General features: G+C 44.8%; 1 protein-coding gene across 4 annotated transcripts in view; it reads right to left on the bottom strand.

Annotated features, from left to right (window-relative positions):
• kiaa0586 (KIAA0586 ortholog) overlaps window positions 1-20,000 on the bottom strand; it is a 197,938-nt gene that overhangs the window by 52,367 nt on the left and 125,571 nt on the right. For 2 of the 4 annotated variants that reach the window (XM_063184404.1, XM_063184407.1), the window contains 9 exons: window positions 15,383-15,567; window positions 12,918-13,027; window positions 9,517-9,710; window positions 7,937-8,117; window positions 6,621-6,804; window positions 3,790-4,076; window positions 2,600-2,676; window positions 1,935-2,060; window positions 1-164 (listed from right to left, as the gene is read on the bottom strand). The exon at window positions 1-164 is cut by the window's left edge and continues 71 nt beyond it. In XM_063184404.1, coding sequence (XP_063040474.1) covers window positions 1-164; window positions 1,935-2,060; window positions 2,600-2,676; window positions 3,790-4,076; window positions 6,621-6,804; window positions 7,937-8,117; window positions 9,517-9,710; window positions 12,918-13,027; window positions 15,383-15,567 — 1,508 coding nt within the window. The remainder of the gene's footprint in view (window positions 165-1,934; window positions 2,061-2,599; window positions 2,677-3,789; window positions 4,077-6,620; window positions 6,805-7,936; window positions 8,118-9,516; window positions 9,711-12,917; window positions 13,028-15,382; window positions 15,568-20,000) is intronic. The other 2 variants (XM_063184406.1, XM_063184405.1) reach the window with 2 other exon arrangements.

Raw genomic sequence — 20,000 nt, 5'->3', positions numbered from 1 at the left:
CCAGGCTCCATGGCTGTGTGTCCAGGCCCCATGTGTGTGCTGTAGTGTCCAGCAGGCTGCAGCAGCGTGTGCCCAGTCATCAGGCTCTCTCCCTGGGCTGGCAGGAGAGGTCTCTGGCCCTCGCTCACCTCGCCTGCACTGCTGCCCTCCTCCCACGACCTCTGCTGAATGAAGAAACACATGCACACACAGACACGTGCACGTACACACACACACACACACACACACACACACACACACACACACACACACACACACACACACACACACACACACACACACACACACACACACACACACACACACACACACACGCACACGCACACGCACACGCACACACATACAGACACACATGTACGCATGCGCACGCGCGCACGCATACACACACACACACGCGCACACAGAAAGGCAGACAGAAAGAAAGGAAGACAGAGTGAGGGTGACAGAGAGATAGGCAAAAGCACAGAGGCACAACAAGAACAGAAAAGTACAGTTAGGGCATGTGAAGAGAGAGGCACAGGAGACCGGGCTGAGAAGTCGCAATGAATCAGCATCATTATCAAATGGACATTACCTACAACATACTTTTATGTTGATGTTAATTAAATATATGTGTTTCTTTCAAGTTTCCTTCTTTTACACGTCAACACCCAATATCAGCTTTTTTGTAACTAAGTGCATACTGTACATTGTGTGTCTTTTTTCAGGAGAAGGGGAGTGAGAAGCATCCACTGAGTATCTCATATGTGTCATCTAGCCTTAAATCAACAGCTGTTCTGCATCACCAGTCTAGCAGTGAATATGGCGCCCAGCATTGTCTGCTGACTCACTGTGGTCTGCAGTATGTATGACGCTAGCAATCAGCAAGGCACTCCATTAAGTTGTAGAGATAAGAACTACAGTATTTTAAGTACATCTAAATCTCTCTTTTTTTGGAAGCAGATACTAAAATAAAGGTAGAAGATTTATCGTTTTTCATGCTATCATTCTTATAGAGCCTTGTTCTTGGAGTCTTTCTCATTGCTTGAGTGTGTTCAGTTGTCTGTGGTTTCAAAATGACATTCAAATGACCATAGGTTTTAATGGCCACACGTGTGCACAATGAGTCCATCATGAGACAACATTTTTCCATGTAATTCTACTGCCCCCTGGTGGAAAAGAGCGGACCCGCCAAACAAGATCCTCAAATCATGATGAAACCATTGTATGTTGCTAAGTAAGTACATAGACAAGGCGTCAACCCTATACATTTCTAAGAAACATCTCTGGGGTCAACTGTGTATTTCAAAGGGATATCACAAAACATATGTAATACATTATGTAATAAAAAGGTTAATCTCTTCACCTCATTATTTGGCATGTACGTAGATGTCAGTGTAACCTAAGGTGATTTTCCTGTTTCTCTCACTCACCTCCAATTTGTCTGTACTGTTCTATTCAAATAAAAGCAAAATAAGCCAGACATTTTCCAAATATGGATTTACATAACGCACAATTGCACATAACATCATGCACGGATCGGCCAACTAGCAATCATGGTTATCGTAGATGTGTCCAGAAATGTGTTTAATGTGCAATTGCTGTATGTGTAAAAGAAAAGGTCAGGGAAAAAAAGTGGCTTCCTTGCCAGAGCCCTAGTCAGAACTCTCTCAGCACTGGGGTTGTAATCAGAATGGGCTCAAGTTTTGATATTACTTCAGTGCTGTGCTGTATGGTTCAACACAACATGACACATGACTCAATCCTAGTGCCGGTGAAATAATACACACCGTGCCAAGGAACAATTTGTCTAGGTTACTGTATCTGCTGTCCACTATGTGTACAAAACCCTTGTCCGTTTCAGGCTCCGACATAAAAACAAGTCAACTCAGCTGCTTCCGAGCAGCTCCAAGGTCATATAGAGTGAATAGGCTAGACTGTAAGGTAGGCGTTACCTCAGTGTGCTGTGGTATGGGTGGACCTTGCTCCATCCGGGCCAGCAGCGTCAGCATGGGGTCTGGCTGATGAGAGCGCCGGTGGGGTCGCAGGATCACCTGACCCTCGCTAGGCGGGTCATAGTCCTTAACACACAACACAAGAAAGAAGAAACATCCACTTCAGCTATAGTAACATAGAAGCAAAATGGTGTCAAATCACAGTATTGTTTTCATGTACACGCCTGCAGCTGGACACTGACATCTCCTTTGCATTTAATAAACTATCACTATGACTACATCTTCAAAAGAGCTTATACAGTTGTCTTTCATCAGAAAATCAATCATGTCTGCAGCAGAGTGTTTTTTGTGAGCACAGCGAACAGCATATCGGCAAACATCATAAAATGACACAAAATGTCACAACAAAGTGTGACAAATGATGTTACGAAGTCACTCAGTTCCAAAAACGTAGTGCTTCACTGCACTGCAGACCACGCGAGACCCTTTGAGCATACCAAAAACCCGATGACCTGGTGAAAATCTAGCGCTCACTTGCTTGTTTGTGTATTCATGACTAATACAGGAAAACACTGTGAAACATCCATCATAGCTCCGCTTGGCAAGTCTACATCAACAGCGATTAGCCCAGCTGCACTCTGTGCTGAATGAAAAGGCCCACTCACCATGTCCTGTACTCCCAGGAGAGAGCTGGACAGACTGGCATTCAGGTCGGGTAAAATCAGGCCCTCCTCCTCCAGAGCTGTGGGAGAGATGGAGGTCCATCAACGAGTTAGCACATAGTAGTCTTTTCCCCTTAGATGGCAAACAGAACCAACCCATACATACGTATGCATATATTACTAGGGCTACCCATGGCTTAAGTATAAAAAAAACTTCCTTCCATGAGTGATCGATTACACAGTAAATTATTTTCATAGACACATTTGACATCTCTGGAAACCTTAACACTCTACACACAGTATTTATTTACAAATATCTTAAATGTTATCCAACTATTCTACAGGTGCAGAACAACTGTCTGAAAATGAAACAGGAAGTTGTTTTAATTGTTGTCAAAACTGATCATGAAGGTGGAGAGAAAGGATTTCTACTTCATGCGCAACGTACAAATTCATACTCTTACTTGTTCAAACGCTTTACTGTTTGAGCTGCATGCCTAATGCATGTAGATGCATACTGTAGTTGTACATCCAATCACAGCTACATGACACAGAATCAGAGTTTTTTATATGTTGCCACCCCAAGCATACCTACACACAGGTGTACAGAAGAAGGTAAACTACTCATGATACCCTGCAGTACTGTATAAATAAGAGTACGCTGCACATGGGGCCTTGCCAAAGACCATAAAATGAGTGGGCCAAAAAAAAAAAAAAAAACAACAGCGTGCCAGGCCAAAATATGCATAGGTTCAGTCAATCGAGCAGAAAGACTGGGTGGGCCAGATTAACAAGTCGGTGTAGCAAAGACCTTCCTCCAGCGACTCAGTCAGTCAGTCAGTCAGTCAGTCAGTCAGACAGACAGACAGACAGACAGACAGACAGACAGACAGACAGACAGACAGACAGACAGACAGACAGACAGCCAGACAAATGGCCAGACAACCATACAGCCAGACATGCAATTTGATATATTATGTTGATATAGCACATCTATGGCTATATAGATTTTAGGGCCAAATTGTATGGCCTTTCCTATTACAGTACATGCATGTACAGAACTGTATATTGGCTAAGTAACGACAACTGAGCTGAGCTTGATATCTTGGCGCAGGCCCAAGGCATAAAGTACCATTGTGGCTGTACTGTAAACATTTTAGGCCAACTCCTATGCCCCCGACATGCATGTATACCTCTAGCCGCTGCTAAGTGAGAGAAGCTAAGCAGCAGCTCTCCCTCGGAGATGTGCCTGGCCACGGCTTCCGTCTCCGTCAGGGAGTGTCCAGAGCCGGAGCTGCTGTCCTCGGTGGAGGAGGGGGAGAGGGGAGAAGGAGGTGCAGGTGCAGGAGCAGGAGGTGGAGGTGGAGAGGGCTCCCTCGGCACGGACACAGCAGGAGGTGGAGGAGGAGGAGGAGTCTGGGGTTTGGCTGGAGGAGGGGATGGCAGGATGGTGTCCTCTTCTCTGGCCACAGACATGATGCTGTGAGGAGGGGAAGACAATAAGAAGACAGGGATGAGAGACGAGAGAGAGAGAGAGAGAGAGAGAGAGAGAGAGAGAGAGAGAGAGAGAGAGAGAGGGCAAATATTCAAAAAAAAAGTTAAGAGAAGAATTGAGTAATTAAGAGAAGAAGAATGTACTGGTAGGTTTATTGTTCTTTTAAAATAATTGTCAAAACCATCAGCCTATTTATGGTTTCTTTACTCTGTTGTTACATTAATATTATATTGGCTTTGACATTGACACACCTTTGCACTGAGATGATGAATTGGCATTACAAACTCAAAACTAGACTGCCTGTGCAGTCGCATCCAACTGCTTAAGGTATATCCTCGGAACGCAACGCTTCCAGTCCCCCATCATTCCTACCACTCCCGTCCACCTTTTCATAAACGTATATGATAAATACAAAATATTAAAGAAATATATTTAATATCTATACATAGATCAATGACGTGCATAGGCTTAAAACCAAATGACTATTGTGAACATGAAGCAAAACATGGGGCAAATGGTAACACTGTTTTAATGGTTCACTATTACAGTGAATATACCACATTAGGTACAGTGTAATAACCATTGTAACAATATTTAATACCATGTAATACCAGTGTAACACCATGTACCAATTTTGTACTACATCATGTATTTTTGTGTAAGTGGTATTACATGGTATTGCATATTGTTACACTGGTATTACACTAGTATTACATGGTATAAATATTGTACACTGGTTATTACACTGTACCTGGTATTGCATATTGTTACACTGGTATTACACTAGTATTACATGGTATTAAATATCGTTACACTGTACCTAATATGGTAGATTCACAATGGTGAACTGTTAAAATAAGGTAGTACCGGGCAAATCAATCCACCCAGTCAGAAGTTATGGGCCAAATAAAAATTCCGCCATTTTGAAACTGTTGACCTCCAAACTTAAAATCAGTTCATGAACCTACCCTAGAGCATTAACACACCAAATCTGGGACAAATCCATCCGACTGGTCAGAAGTTATGAGCCAAACAAAAATTCGGCCATCTTGAATTCAGCCATCTTGAATTCAGCCATCTTGAAAGTGTTGGCCTCCAAACTCGAATAAGTTCATGAACCTACCATAGAACATTAACACACCAAATCTGGGAGAAATCCAACCACCCAGTCAGAAGTTATGGGCCAAACAAAAATTCGGCCATCTTGAATTCAGCCATCTTGAAAATGTTGACCTCCAAACTCGAATCAGTTCATGAACCTGCCCTAGAGCATTCACCCAAAAAATCTGGGACAAATCCAAACATCCGTTCAAAAGTTATCGCGTTAACACGAAAGACCTTACGCGGCGGCGCACGCAAAACCATTACATCCCCGACGATATAAAAAGTGATGCACAGATTAAAAAATTCACAGGTGAACAAATAAGTTAAACCTAATGCTGCTCTTTGCATATAGAATATACTAAATAAGTATTTATTCAACATTGAAGGAAAAGACGGCTAAATGCTGAATGTCAGGTGTGACTGAACGTATCGGACACTAAAACTCCTCCAGTGAAGCTCTTGACTGCATTAAGTTTACGATTGCACTTTTATTGACAGCAGACTGACAAGTCAGTTGAGATTAAAGTTTACCCCCTAACGCTTAACTCTCTGTGTAAGCAGGAAGAGTCGAGCAGATGAACGAAAAGTCAATATGAGGGCGAGGGAAGGAAGACATGATTCGACATGTCATATTGAAAATGTGTACAACCTACAGCATTGGCATCTTGATGTCTCCTGGTATCTATTTAGCAGGACGGAGCGTACGTGTGCCTGTCTGCATCGATAACTCCCCCTCATCCTTTGCCTCCCCCTTTTCAGATATTAGTCAAGTCAAAGTGTGTTCTATACTAATGCGGTCTTGTGCAAGTCAGCACATCTGGAAAACAAAGGCTGGGCCCGGTCGATACCTGCTGGCTTGTTCCAGGTGATCATTTGAATGCACATCATGGTTTCTCCAGGAAAAAAGGAGACAAAAAGACAAATCTCACCAGGACACAGGCCAGTGATGTTGTAAGTAAGCAGTTCACTGGGATGAACAGCAGGGGGAGCTGTGGATCCAGAGAACAACTGCACACAACACTGCTTGGGTCTTTACACTGCCTATGACCGAGGCCATGTCTGCTGTGTGACTAAAATTACGTACGCAACCAAGTGCGACAGAGTGCACATACAACTTGCAAAAGAGCTATGCTATGCAAGACTCTTCTGTGATCTCAACATAGAAGTTCGGATTATTGCCCTTGACGGCACTGTCAATATTGCACCATATGCATTAGTCTACGTACCTTTTGTCTGGTGCTCTACCTTGCACAAAATTGACATAAAATACGCATGGCATGTTTGTGCATGGACACACGTATCCTACAGCAAGCATATCTGCCTATTCAGTAGCCATCACTGACCATATACATACAATAGTATATCTGTGTAATTTCAACGGAACCATCTGCTCAAAGGCCCTTTAAAATGAAGGCTGTCACTCACACTGGCGAGGCGGGCTGTGGCTCCTCCTCCTCGCTGTGAGGCTCCTCCTCTTTCAATGGCAGCTCTGCATCTCCCCAGGGGTTGGTCAGCACAGGGGCCAATGGGGGCGGGGACGGGGTGGCCAACCTGGGAGGTGACTGGACAGGAGTGGTGGTGGGTGTGGCCACAGGAGGAAGTTCCACCTCTGGAGTACACAAACACAAATATTAAAAACATTGTACACATGATTATTATTACCTATATGCAATAATAGTCTAATCATAAAGGTCATGTGATAGTCGAAAAAGTTTAGTTGTACTGTAAGCAACTGGGCTACCTGAGATTGATAGGCAATTTGTTCCTCACCTAATACATTTCAACATCATAACCTCTGCGGTTATGTTTTTGATAATGATAATGTGTTTGTTTATCTGTCTGTAAGCAAGTGTTTTTTTTTGTCTGTTAAGTTGTTGTTTGTTATGTTAATGGTTACTTGTCAATTGTCTGTTAAGTTGTTTGTTTGTTATGTTAATGGTTACTTGAGTGCCTCACAACCGTCCATTTCCCCTGCCAAGACATTAAATTAAATTACCTTTGACAATTAAGACAATATTTAATGTTTTTCGTGTTCATAGTTAAGTATAAAGAAATAACAACAGCTGTCTGTTTCAATTATGTACTGTACTCTGAGTAGGAGCTCTGAGAAGCACATTCCATTCCCAGCTCCGCAGCTCTCTCTCCCAGTAGCCTAAACACTGGGGGCTTGGGAGTGTGTTTGGGATGTATATCCACACCATGTATGGTATTCTATGGCCTAAGACAACATATGAAGAATCAATATGCTTTGCCATGTGTCTCGGATGTCTCTGAGTATGACACTAATACTTTTCTGCCATTCCAAACCGAGGTGATGGTATGCTCGGGTTTTTGTGTCAGTCAATAGGAATGCGTTTGTGTCTGTCAATATGTATGTGTTTGTGTCAGTTAGTGTGTGTGTGTGTGTGTGTGTGTGTGTGTGTGTGTGTGTGTGTGTGTGTGTGTGTGTGTGTGTGTGTGTGTGTGTGTGTGTGTGTGTGTGTGTGTGTGTGTGTGTGTGTGTGTGTGTGTGTGTGTGCGTCTGAGTGTGTGTGTACAAATGAATGTATGTACATGTATGTGTGTATGTTCAAATATGAATATGCGTGTGTGTGTGTGTGCGTGTTGGAATATGAACATGCGTATGTGTGTGTGTGTGTGTGTGCGTGTTGGAATATGAACATGCGTATGTGTGTGTGTGTGTGTGTGCGTGTTGGAATATGAACATGCGTATGTGTCTCTGTATCAGTGGTTCCTCTGACCTGGTGCGATGAGCTGGGGAGGTTCCGGTTCCTCTCGAGGTGAGCGCTGGGGGGATCCCTGCTCTGAGGCCTGGGGGGTGTCCAGAGGGGACTGGTGGGCGCTGCCAGGGGGAGGACTCTGCCTCATGCTGGGCTCAGGGGTTGGCACCGGGGTGGGCACTGGGGTGGGGACCACAGACTCCTGCAAAAGGGAAGAAAGAAACATTTGTCAAATACACACATTTTCCATGGCCTCGGTTGCATGGGACATTTCAATCCTTATTATACTCAATTTAATTCTGAATAAAACTGAAAACCGCTTTGAAAACACGTTGAACACACATCATGTAAACACTTCACAATTCAGAATTAAATGAAAGTGCAATGTAAACTCAACGGAGCTATTTAATTCTGAACATTTAATTTGGAATTAAAACCATCATGTAAACGTAGCCCATGTCCAATAAGGCCCACTGTACTCAATATACAGAACATGTCGGTACACAAGGCTGGTTCAGACAGTTCAATTATGGAGCAATGTTGGATTCGACAATTTTGGAAGGCCCACACTGGTGGAGCACTTTATGAAGCACACAAGCACAGCAGCAGGTTTATTCCACAATGGACATTCTGTTCCAACAGAAATACAGATCAATTGTAATCACAGCAGACGTCGGCGGACATCGGCGCCTGTGTGCAGGGCCGAATTGAAAACAGTGGAATGTTGGTAAAGTGGTGCTCTGCACTTTGTCGGAACTGGTGTGCTGCCACCTTTTCCTTAAGTCCATTTATTACATATTTAGTATAAGTCACTGATCAAGCAGTCACTTAAACACTTGGCACTGTTGTCAGCAGCCTTAGCACTCCTCCAAGCCCTACCAAGTTTAGCTGAACAATGGAGAGATATTATTCCAGGAAATATAGAGTACCCTCTCTCCCAGGTACCCAGCTCTAATAACGTTCTGAAATTCTTCCAGGAAAGGAGCAGCTGCAGGATGAAGAGACACTGGCTAGAAGAATAAAGCAATATATTGTGTAACCATGGCAACCCATGTGTTTCTAAGACACAAACATTCCGGTGTAATAATAATAACGCATGGCCCTGTGTGTGCCCATCCATGTTTTCAATCAAACCCACCCAACCAAGGGGGCCCACATTTATCTGGCTGACTGTTAAAATAACAACACATAACCCATATACTCTGCCCTAGGCCCACCCATTTAATCATTTCTGTCTGTCTATGGCCTTGGCACTGGTGTCTGAGGCTGGCTTTGTAACATGGACATGGCAATTGACATAAAGAAGACAAAGACCTAGTGAGGACAGCCACCATCAACCAGTGATACGGTATGTCTTGTAACATTACACAAGATATATCAATGAGCCGATAGCAAAGTTAGAACCTAGGTGGAGAGATAATGAAAAAAGTCTTGGTTCTGGCAGGGGAAGACTTTGGCATTTAGGTTCATTTTCTGTGTGTGTGTGTGTGTGTGTGTGTGTGTGTGTGTGTGTGTGTGTGTGTGTGTGTGTGTGTGTGTGTGTGTGTGTGTGTGTGTGTGTGTGTGTGTGTGTGTACGGTAAACGTGCGAGTAGTCTATACCTCTGCTGCAGGCTGCTGCTGTGTGCTTGAAACAGGCTGAAGCTGCAGCTGGCTCTCCCTCTCCCTTTCTCCCAGCATGCCACTGACGGTCTCCGCCAGCACCTCCTCCACACAGCGCCGCAGCAGAGCAGCATCCACCGGCCTCCCATCCTCCATCAGGAGCTGCAGGGCCAGACTACTACTGGACACCGCACCTGATGGAGAGAGGGGGGGGAGAGAGAGAGATAGAGATAGAGAGAGAGAGAGAGAGAGAGAGAGAGAGAGAGAGAGAGAGAGAGAGAGAGAGAGAGAGAGAGAGAGAGAGAGAGAGAGAGAGAGAGAGAGAGAGAGAGAGAGAGAGAGAGAGAGAGAGAGATGAAGTATATAGTAAATATAGTAAATATAGTAATATTGCATATCTACTATACTAAATATCGTGGTAACACTTTATTTTAGGGATACATCTATTAGCACTAATACATACAATGTTAATGCCTGCATAAGTAACTTGTAAGGCATGTACTAAGCAAACGCTAAGGCCGACTAGTTCCTTACTAAGGTTAAATTGGTAATAAATCCTTTATTGTGCATGAACAAGACATTTGCGAATACATGCCTAACAAATGTTTGATTTTGCTTTGTACATGCCTTACAAGTTACTTATACAGGAACATTGTATGTATTAGTGCTAATAGCTGTATCCCTAAAATAAAGTGTTACCAATATAGTAATACTGCATATCTGCCTTATACAGTATACAGAATGATATACAATAAAGCTTAGCTAGACATGTAACAAGCCTCATATGGATGGGCTATAAACTTCAAAGACATGACAATGGCTCCTCTGCTCTGCATGTTGTCATTGTGCCTAAGAAGTAAGCGTTATAGTAGGTCTGAACAAAAGAATGTTAATCTCAGAGAGAGAAATGGGTCAATGAAATTTCTCAGGTGTGCAAAATTGAAAGTGTTTAAATGTCTGTGCAATTCAGAATTGTCTATAGAGAATAGCCATTATAGACTCCATAATGAAGGAAGAGCACAACTGAGAAATGTCTGTCATTCTTGAAGTTCACATTATTCTTAGACTTTGGTTTGTGTAAGCAACTGGACTTCTCAGTGCCATAAAACACATCGTTCCTTATCCAAGAACATACACCTCCTTCTGGTTGTCTAGTTTCCAGACAACTTATAACCTTCTCTAGTCTAGACCACACCACACCATTCTCCGCTCATGATGACAAGGAAGGATGGGGAAGTTCGGGAGCTGTTGTCCATCATAGCTACGTTCGGCAGGTGCAACAGATGTGAGGAACAGCAAGAGACCGGAGTGATCTATGACTGGAGTGCCGAATGGAGCTAGATTAAACGAGGCCAGCTGCACGAATTGTGCATCATGTTGCACTTTTGGCAAACTGAGGCCTTGGCCCAACATAGTACCCTATAAATGGGGCAGTATGTAGTATGTGAAGTATGTGAACAATTTCAATTGTTTGTGTGCACAGAAAAAGAACATGCGAGGAACATAGGAAATCACAGTAATGTTCTGAGGTGGTGTCTGGAAGGCTAGGGACAGAAAGGCAGACAGTGGAAGACAGCACCAGAATCGCTGACTCACACAGAACAGGCTCTTCATCTATAAAGGGGAGGAAAGAACATGACAGTTGCATTCTTCTAACTACCTCAAAACTCTAAACTTCCTTCTTCCCTTTAGGTGACCGACAGGATTATAAATTGCTGGATCATGCTCAGCTTCACAAAACACAAACCCAGAACAGCACCGTAAACACACAAACAACAGAGTTTTTTTTATCTTCTTTTCTGCCAACACACTCTTTTTTAACCAGGAGTGAGTAAGATGCAAGCTGTTTACAGAGGGAAGACAGAGACAAAGGATAAAAGGAAGAGTGAGTGAGAGATAGAGAGAGAGAGAGGGAAAGAGAGACAGAGAATTGAAAAGTGAAAAAGCGGAAAAGTGCTGACAGCGACCCGCTGGCTTGATCGCGGCCTTGTAGCCTCCTCTGCAAATGTGATACACCATTGATCTTTCTATTACGCGGAGGGAGGGAAGAGGGGAAGAGAAAGCAGTGGAGGAAGAGAGGAGTAGGAGGGCAAAAAGGAAAGACAGAGAGCGCGAGAGAGAGCGAGAGAGAGAGAGAGAGAGCAAGAGCGTGGAGCGAAGGAGCGGTGGCGGATTAATGGGCCGGTGACTGTGCACAGCCTCCATTACGGCTCTGGAGCTCTCAGATCCATCACGGCGCAGCGGCAATCAGGGCTTAATGAGGAAACTGCAAGCCCAAGTCCTGCTGACACGTCTGACAGAGCAGTGCTGGCATGGGCAGAATTAACTATGAGTCAATAGTTCAGAGAGGAGTGTGAGGCTTACAGAGAGAGAGAGAGAGAGAGAGAGAGAGAGAGAGAGAGAGAGAGAGAGAGAGAGAGAGAGAGAGAGAGAGAGAAAGAGAGAGAGACCTGCCAACGGAACTTCCCCTGGCACGCACTCCTCTTATTCTATCTCTCTTTCCGCTCTCTCTATCTTGTTTCCACTCGTCCTTTCCATCCTCCTTTCACGATCCCTCTCTCCGTCTCTCTCTGCATGATCATCCTGCCCGCATCCCTCTGCATCCCTTTGCATCCCCCTTTCCCCCTCATTAAGAGCTAAACTCAATTTAATAATCTTGTCGAGTCATAAGTGGAACATGCGTTAGCGGGTGCCGTGTGCCTACGGATCAGCCATTACTGCTGAACCTCGCCTCGACTCATAAATCTTTACGCTGCGACTAATCGAAAATTGCTGCCAGAAATTATTTGGCCCGATGCGGCTAAAACAAAACAAAATGTCGGATTACATTAAGACAGATTTGATATCCAATCTAAAGTGCGTAATTATATGCACACGGCATTCTGTATTCATTTAACACTTGACTATGTAAACAAATAATGTAGTGTCACAGTCAGAGAGTCTTTGTGAGAGCTACGGGCTGTGTGCTTCAATTAAAAGTTTGAGTGGGGACACTGTGGCGCAGCACGCTAAGCCCCACCACCACCCCAACCCCCTCCACCCTGCGCATGCAGGCTTGCATGCCCATGGGGACCCAGGTTCCAGTCTGGCCCGGGACAAATCCTAACCCTGCCTAATCTCGCTCGTCCAGTCTTAATCTTGACCACCAATAAAGTCAAGAAACAACTTTTCATGTATGAAAAGACAAATTTTCCAAGTCATAATGAATACTTAGAATTTGATGGAGGTGGTAAGAATTCGTGAAAAGGAAACACGTGTGAATGAGCAGCGTGGGTTCTGGAAATAAACTGCTAACAATATTACATACTGTACCTTTAAAAAAATAATTTTAAAATGTGTGAAATTTATATATACAGTACAAGTTACCGTAATTGTCAGCAGATTCCATTTGCATTAGTCACCTGTTTCGGAGGCCTCACTCTCCTGCGGCTCTGATTGGTGGGTTGGGTCACCTGGGGGTCTCCGCGCAAACATGTCAGCGATGACGCGCGCCATAACCTGTTGTTCCACCCTGGTGGTCAAAAGACAGAGACAATGGGTCAGGTACTGTGTCGACATGTGAGCTTTTCTGATGTACGTATCCGGCTGACATTGTAAGATCGATACTGGTTTGTGTGTGAGTGTCTGCATGCGTGTAAAGAGAAGACAAAGAGAATGGGCCAGGTATATTGACATGCCTTATGTGCTTGTAAGGTACACATTCTGAAGTAGGTCTCTGGGTTTGATTGTAAATGGACTAAATTGTAAATGGACTGCTTTTCTATAGCGCCTTTCCACTTCTTCGAGCACTCAAAGCGCTATTACATTATAAGCCTCACATTCACCTATTCACACTCACATTCACACAACGGTGGCCGTGGCTGATACACCACCCTGCCACCAGGAGCAACTTGGGGTTAAGTATCTTGCTAAAGGACACATCTGCTGTATGGGGTTAGGCAGAGCGGGGCTCGAACCTGCAGCCTTTGGATTGCCGAACAGGCTCCTCTACCATCAAGATAGATATTGTTTTGTTTGTGTGTGTGTGTGTGTGTGTGTGTGTGTGTGTGTGTGTGTGTGTGTGTGTGTGTGTGTGTGTGTGTGTGTGTGTGGCTACAAAACATGGTGGTACTCATCTATGTTAGCCTAGGTCATGTTCATAGGCTGTGTGTGAGAAGTCTGCAAATAGCCGGCCTAAATAAGAAAAAAAGCAAAGCAGCTAGCTAAGTATTGCTCACTTTCTGCAGTTATAGGCAGTTTGCATATATGGAGAAGGAGATGCCACTTGTATCCTTGAAGAGGCTGTAGACCACTATCATTTTGGTATTTATGTAAAAGACACATTATTGCTTCTTTAACATTGTTTGGGGCACTGTATTGTTTTCTCAATAATTATTGGTCCTCCCAAATAAACGAATCAAACTGTGTGTGTGTGTGTGTGTGTGTGTGTGTGTGTGTGTCCGCGCGCGCTCGTGCATGCATATGTGTTGATCGTCAGTCATGTTCATCCAACTATGCAACTATGCGCAAGAGTGAAGAGCAGTGCAATGGGGGTGTTAGCAGCAATGAAAGACACAAAGACAGTTAGAGCATCCCTGATGGAGCACTCATAACAGCTTTGCCAAAAGCTGATGACACATGGAGAAACACTCTAAGAGGCGGTGTTGCCGGGAAGCAACAAGATAAGCTCCTAATTGGACGACCGAAAGAAGCTCCCTACCAATGATTTGTAAGCTCTTCTGATAACAATGTATTGCATAGTGTCAGTGAGACGGGGGCCCATCACCACCACAGGCAAATCCGATGATTTCACTATGGGGTTTGTAGGCCAATGCATCTGACAAACAGTGCAATATAAGAGAGGACATTTAAAAAATATGGAACCTACTTAGTTTTTTTTGTAGAGCCAGCCAAAGCAAATTTAGATGTGACAAGTAGGTCATATTTGCACATTTCGCAAATTACTCAATGCTTCAATGTTCTCTGTTCCCTTTTATTATGTCCATCTTCTAACTAATGTTAAATTTACCTTAATATTAGGGGTGTGCAAAATAATCGTCATATCGATGCATCGCAATACTTACTTCCATGATACAATGCATCGATTCATGACAAGGTATCGTGATACTTATTTTCTCAATATACTGCATGGATTCATAACAATTGATTATTTGATAACAATAAAATTCTATTTGCCACGGGTAGATTTTGTTCAGTAGAGAGTAGGTAATATTTCTGTTGTGATGTAAGCTCTCTCCCAGATGATAAAATGCTTAAATAGAATGAACTGACTTATGAAAGCTACACAGCAACTGAAAAATAAGCTGTATTTTACACATTTACTGAAGTAAATATCGCAATGCATCACAGTAGTACATGAATCGCAATGCATCGTGATAGAATCGCATCGTGGCATGTGTATCGTGATGCGCATCGAATCGTAAACCCTTTGCCAATACCCACCCCTACTTAATATGCCGCACGCCTTATGTCAGGCCCCATGGCTTATGTTTTATTAAAAGCCATTTTGAATTAAAGGCGTTAGTGTACAATGTATAAAGTCATGTCATTTATGCAATGTACATTAAGTAGGGGTGAGACTGTCGAAGCCAAAAAAGACCCTCTCTCCCAGCAAAATATAGAAAGCACAATGTGTGTTACACTTTCTATGACGATCGGGATATTTCACATTAGGCAATGCCACTTGTGCAGTAAGTAGGCAATGCAATGTGCAGTAAGTAAGGCTGTGACTGTCGAAGGGCAATTGTGTGTTACAATTTTCTACGTCAACAGGGATGTTTTACATATATTTTTGGTGGGGGTAAGAAATTCCTGCTCAGAAAAAAACACATGCAATGTAAACAATTATGTACACACAACATCTCACCATTCAACTAGCTGGTTCTCCAGGGTCTCCCGCTGGTGTATGACTGCCAGGACGGGCTCTGTGAGGGGCCTAGGGGCAGCAGGCACTGGGGGGAACGGAGGTCCGTGGTACAGGGGAGCTGCGGAGGCCTCACCATTCAGCTGGATGGGACACTCTGGCAGGATGGCGTCCCCTTCAGCCTCCTGCTGGAGGTTTGAGGTTCACACACACACACACACACACACACGCGCGCACGCGCACACGCGCACACGCGCACACGCACACACGCACACGCACACACGCACACACGCACACACGCACACACGCACACACGCACGCACGCACGCACGCACGCACGCACACACACGCACACACACACAGTTTATTGGACATGTTACAGGTTATACTTCTATATTTGTTTAAACATTTTATCTATTTATATTTGTTTATTATGAAATGTTTATTCTTTCTGTCATTACTGTCTTTCTGAAGACTTGTAATATCCACTTTATACTCAAGACTAAGTAGGTACGTTAGTGTCTAAAACGTTTGAGATTGAGTTTGGTTTGGGCTACTATGAACTCACATTTGAGGCACAGTTATGACAAGCAGTAAGAACTTCAAGGGTTGTGTGTGTGTGTGTGTGTGTGTGTGTGTGTGTGTGTGTGTGTGTGTGTGTGTGTGTGTGTGTGTGTGTGTGTATCTCTGAATATTGCGTGACACAATGCAACACGCCTCCCCAGGACTGTGGACAGGACAGAGGGAATCACTTGACTTGAGGAACACCGCAGAGAGAGTGGGAGAGAGGGAGAGAGAGAGAAAGACGGAGAGACGAGTGTGGCGGGCAGCATCTGTTTCTCCCATCCATCGGTGAGCATTAAAGGAGGACCCGTCTCTCACAGCGAGAGAGCCTCTTAGCCTCTTATTGACAACATCTGGCCTGGACTGGCCTGGGCTGGCTGAGCTGTCTGCAGCCCCACTGCTGCTGCCTGGGAGTTACTCTCACTCAGCCAGAGTCAGGGCCAGGGTAGGGGTGGGGTGAGAGGATGGGGGGGGGGTGGTACCAGGGGCGGTGGTGGTAGCAGAGAGGAGGGGGAAAAAAGAAGAGAAGAAGAAAAGATTTGTGATTGAAAAAAATACCCGCCTCTACCCTCTCTTTCACCCTCCTGTGCTCCTCTCTCTCTCTCTCTCTCTCTCTCTCTCTCTCTCTTTCTCTCTCCCTCCCCCTCTACCCCCCTCTTAGCATCCTTTTTGCGCACCCTGTTCCCTCCACTCTCCTCTCCTCTCCTCTGGCTCCTGCTTTGCATTACTTGCAGATTCCTTTGGCAGCCAGACAGGGAGGGCTCGTGGCAGTGCCGAGTTTATTATCTCAATTCCAACGGCTGTTTTTTCGTGAGCAGGGGGGAGCAGGGGAAGGGAGGGGTGCAGTGCGGTGCGGTGGGGAGCAGAGGCAGCCTTGCTGATGGGGTGGGAAAAAGGAGACAGAGAGAGAGAGAGAGAGAGAGAGAGAGAGAGAGAGAGAGAGAGATAAAGAGAAAGAATAAGACAATAAGAGAGAAAAGAATACAGAAAGGAAGAGACAGAGAGGTACCGTATAGAGTGAGAGAAAGGGATAAGAAAGGGAGGAGAAGAAAGGGAGGGAGGGCGTTATGTGTGAGGGCAAGAGGAAACATTAAACAGGAGAGTGAACAACAGCAAAGGACATTGGGAGGGGTGGGGCAGTGGGAGTGCAGTTATGGCGAAGAAATAACAGTAGTGAGAGAAAGACGAGAGAGAGACTGGAGGAGGACTCTCACCCTCACACCTCGGCAGATTGAGACACTCTCCTTGTTTCAAATGTCTTTGTTTTCTGTGGGTTTTACAGTTCACTGCATTGCCAAATGCATTTTCGCAGTTTGTTGTTTGAGCGTGAGTGTACCAGACGCGCTTCAAATTCAGGGAAGTTGGCAGCAGGGCAGCCCAACGCCAGCCTTCAGCATTGCTCACTTTCACTCTGCTGGCAAGATCACCATCTGAGTGCCAGTGCCAGTGGCTGGAGAGAGTAGCAGTGGCACATAAAGGGGTAGAAATGACAGCAGTGACACACAGAAAGACAGAGACCAGGGCTGGAAGATGTCTCCGCATGACACCTTCTGTTGTCCTCGTTAGTGTGTGTGTTTGTGTGGCTTTAAAGTCCACTGCTTTGTCAAAGGCTTTTTAAGTGGAACTTGAGTCCCAGGATGTTAGGCGTGGGTGTATCAGAGGAGCTTCAGTTAGGGGTGTTGGCAGCAAGGCAGGCCGACGTCAGCCCACAGCATCACTCATTTACTACACTGCTGGCAAGAACACCAGCTGGATGCGCTCATATCGCCGGACCCTCTCCCTGGCCAGGAACTGGAGAGGTAACAAGCAAGTAAAGGGGGAGGATGTATAACTAAATAGAGAGAGAGAGAGCGAGAGAGAGAGATAGATAGATGGAGAGAGAGAATGAGAGAAAGAGATAAAGAGATGAGAGATGGTGAGGTACTAAGAGAGGCAGTGCTAAAAAGAGGCACATACAGAGAGAGAGAGAGAGAGAGAGAGAGAGAGAGAGAGAGAGAGAGAGAGAGGCATGGGAGGACACAGAGGGCGAGAGAGCGTTTATAAGCGCCAACGCTCCACTTTACACCATTTGGACCCTAAAATGTTTTACCAGCTTTGCGGCTCTTTGGAAAATGTTGACTGCGTTGGAATAATATTTTTCTGAACTCTAATTGCTGCGCTAACAATTAAAAACACAAAAGGGTTTATATAACACCACTGCTGGCTAAGTTGACGCCAGTTGTACTTGCGCTTCTTTCTATTTTTCCCAATGACGTTGGCAGACTCACAAACACATTCTTTAAATTAATTATAAAAAAATAATTAAAAAAGTATGGCCATATGGTGTGTATATATAACTGTATGCTCCAAACACCAAACGTCTCATGGGCATGGATTGTAAACAGGACGTAGGCATTAGACACGGTCTCCCACCACAGATTTGTTGATTCCAGACTTTCTTACAGCACAACACAAAATCTCCCCCCATCGCCTTGTCATGGGCAAGCAAGAAAACAGTTGTATTTCTTATTCTTCAACAACAGGGGGCACTGTGGAACTGTTGAAAATAGCTCAGACGAGCCATCACAAAACCTTACAACCAGCCTTCTCCCAGCTCTGTCTCTTGCAAAGCCGATTGCCATGTTCTCTTCTGAGTTGAGCACCACCAACCACCACCCACCAAAAAAAGCCAGCAAAGAGAAAAAGAATCCTCCATTCTCCAAGCTGCACCCATCCATCCACCCATACACCCATCCATCCATCCACATCCATCCCACCTTTCTTGCTTCGCCTGAGGGTCTAATACTCCATCGGGGGTGGGTGATGGTGAGTGGCCTGGGTGTTAACACATCGCCTGCCCTTGTGTGACCGAATGCAAGGTGTTGGGTCTAATGCGTGGCGGCCTGATGTTATTTATACGTACAGGAGGCACGCGCAGTATTAATAAATAGGGGGAGGAGACGTGTAGGCTGGTGGTGTGTTACATGTGGATGGTAGAGAGGAGAGAGAGCGTGTGTGTGTGTGTGTGTGTGTGTGTGTGTGTGTGTGTGTGTGTGTGTGTGTGTGTGTGTGTGTGTGTGTGTGTGTGTGTGTATACGAGGAGAATTTCTGAGTAGCTTCGATCAGCCATCAACTCACCAGTGTGTAGACGTAGGTATGGGTCTGCATGTATATAGATAGTGTGTGTGGATGGTGGTATGGTTCTGCATACTGAGTGTACGTATTCTGTGGATACTGTGTGTGTGTGTGTGTGTGTGTGTGTGTGTGTGTGTGTGTGTGTGTGTGTGTGTGTGTGTGTGTGTGTGTGTGTGTGTGTGTGTGTGTGTGTGTGTGTGTGTGTGTGTGTGTGTGTGTGTGTGTGTGTGTGTGTGCGTGCGTATGCGTGGGTGGAGGCCGGTCAGCTCCAGTGAATCATAAGACATTTCCAACCAGAGGTGGGCAGGGGAGGGGAGCGGTGCACGTAGGTGTAAGGACACCTGGATCTGTGTGCAGATGAGGGTATGGGCCTGCATGCATATTGGTTGTGTGTGTGTGTGTGTGTGTGTGTGTGTGTGTGTGTGTGTGTGTGTGTGTGTGTGTGTGTGTGTGTGTGTGTGTGTGTGTGTGTGTGTGTGTGTGTGTGTGACCCTATATATGCATACATGGACTCATGCCTGTTTTCCGCATTAATGATGGATCAATGTCCATTTGTCCACAATGTCTATTTTTTACATGTATAGTATTAGGAAACGAAAAACGGATCTTTTGTGCATGGATGCATCTCTGTTATTGATGTTTCTGTGAATTTTATACATGGTTTTTCAGTAGCCTTTTGTTACAAGAACATATTGATCCAGCTATACTAGTACATCAGTGAATGGAGCGGTGTGTGTGTGTGTGTGTGTGTGTGTGTGTGTGTGTGTGTGTGTGTGTGTGTGTGTGTGTGTGTACATGCTCATGTGTATAAATGATGTCTATGTGTGGTGTGTGTGTGTATGTGTGTGCGTGCGTGTGTTTGTGTGTGTGTGTCTTTGATATGCAGTTGGGGTTGATGTGTGTTGTAGTAGGGGTTGTACATGTTGTATGTGTGTGTGTGTGT

This window comes from Engraulis encrasicolus, chromosome 19 (assembly GCF_034702125.1).
Source record: "Engraulis encrasicolus isolate BLACKSEA-1 chromosome 19, IST_EnEncr_1.0, whole genome shotgun sequence".
Classification (NCBI taxonomy): domain Eukaryota; kingdom Metazoa; phylum Chordata; class Actinopteri; order Clupeiformes; family Engraulidae; genus Engraulis; species Engraulis encrasicolus.
This window is presented reverse-complemented; position numbering and strand designations above follow the sequence as displayed.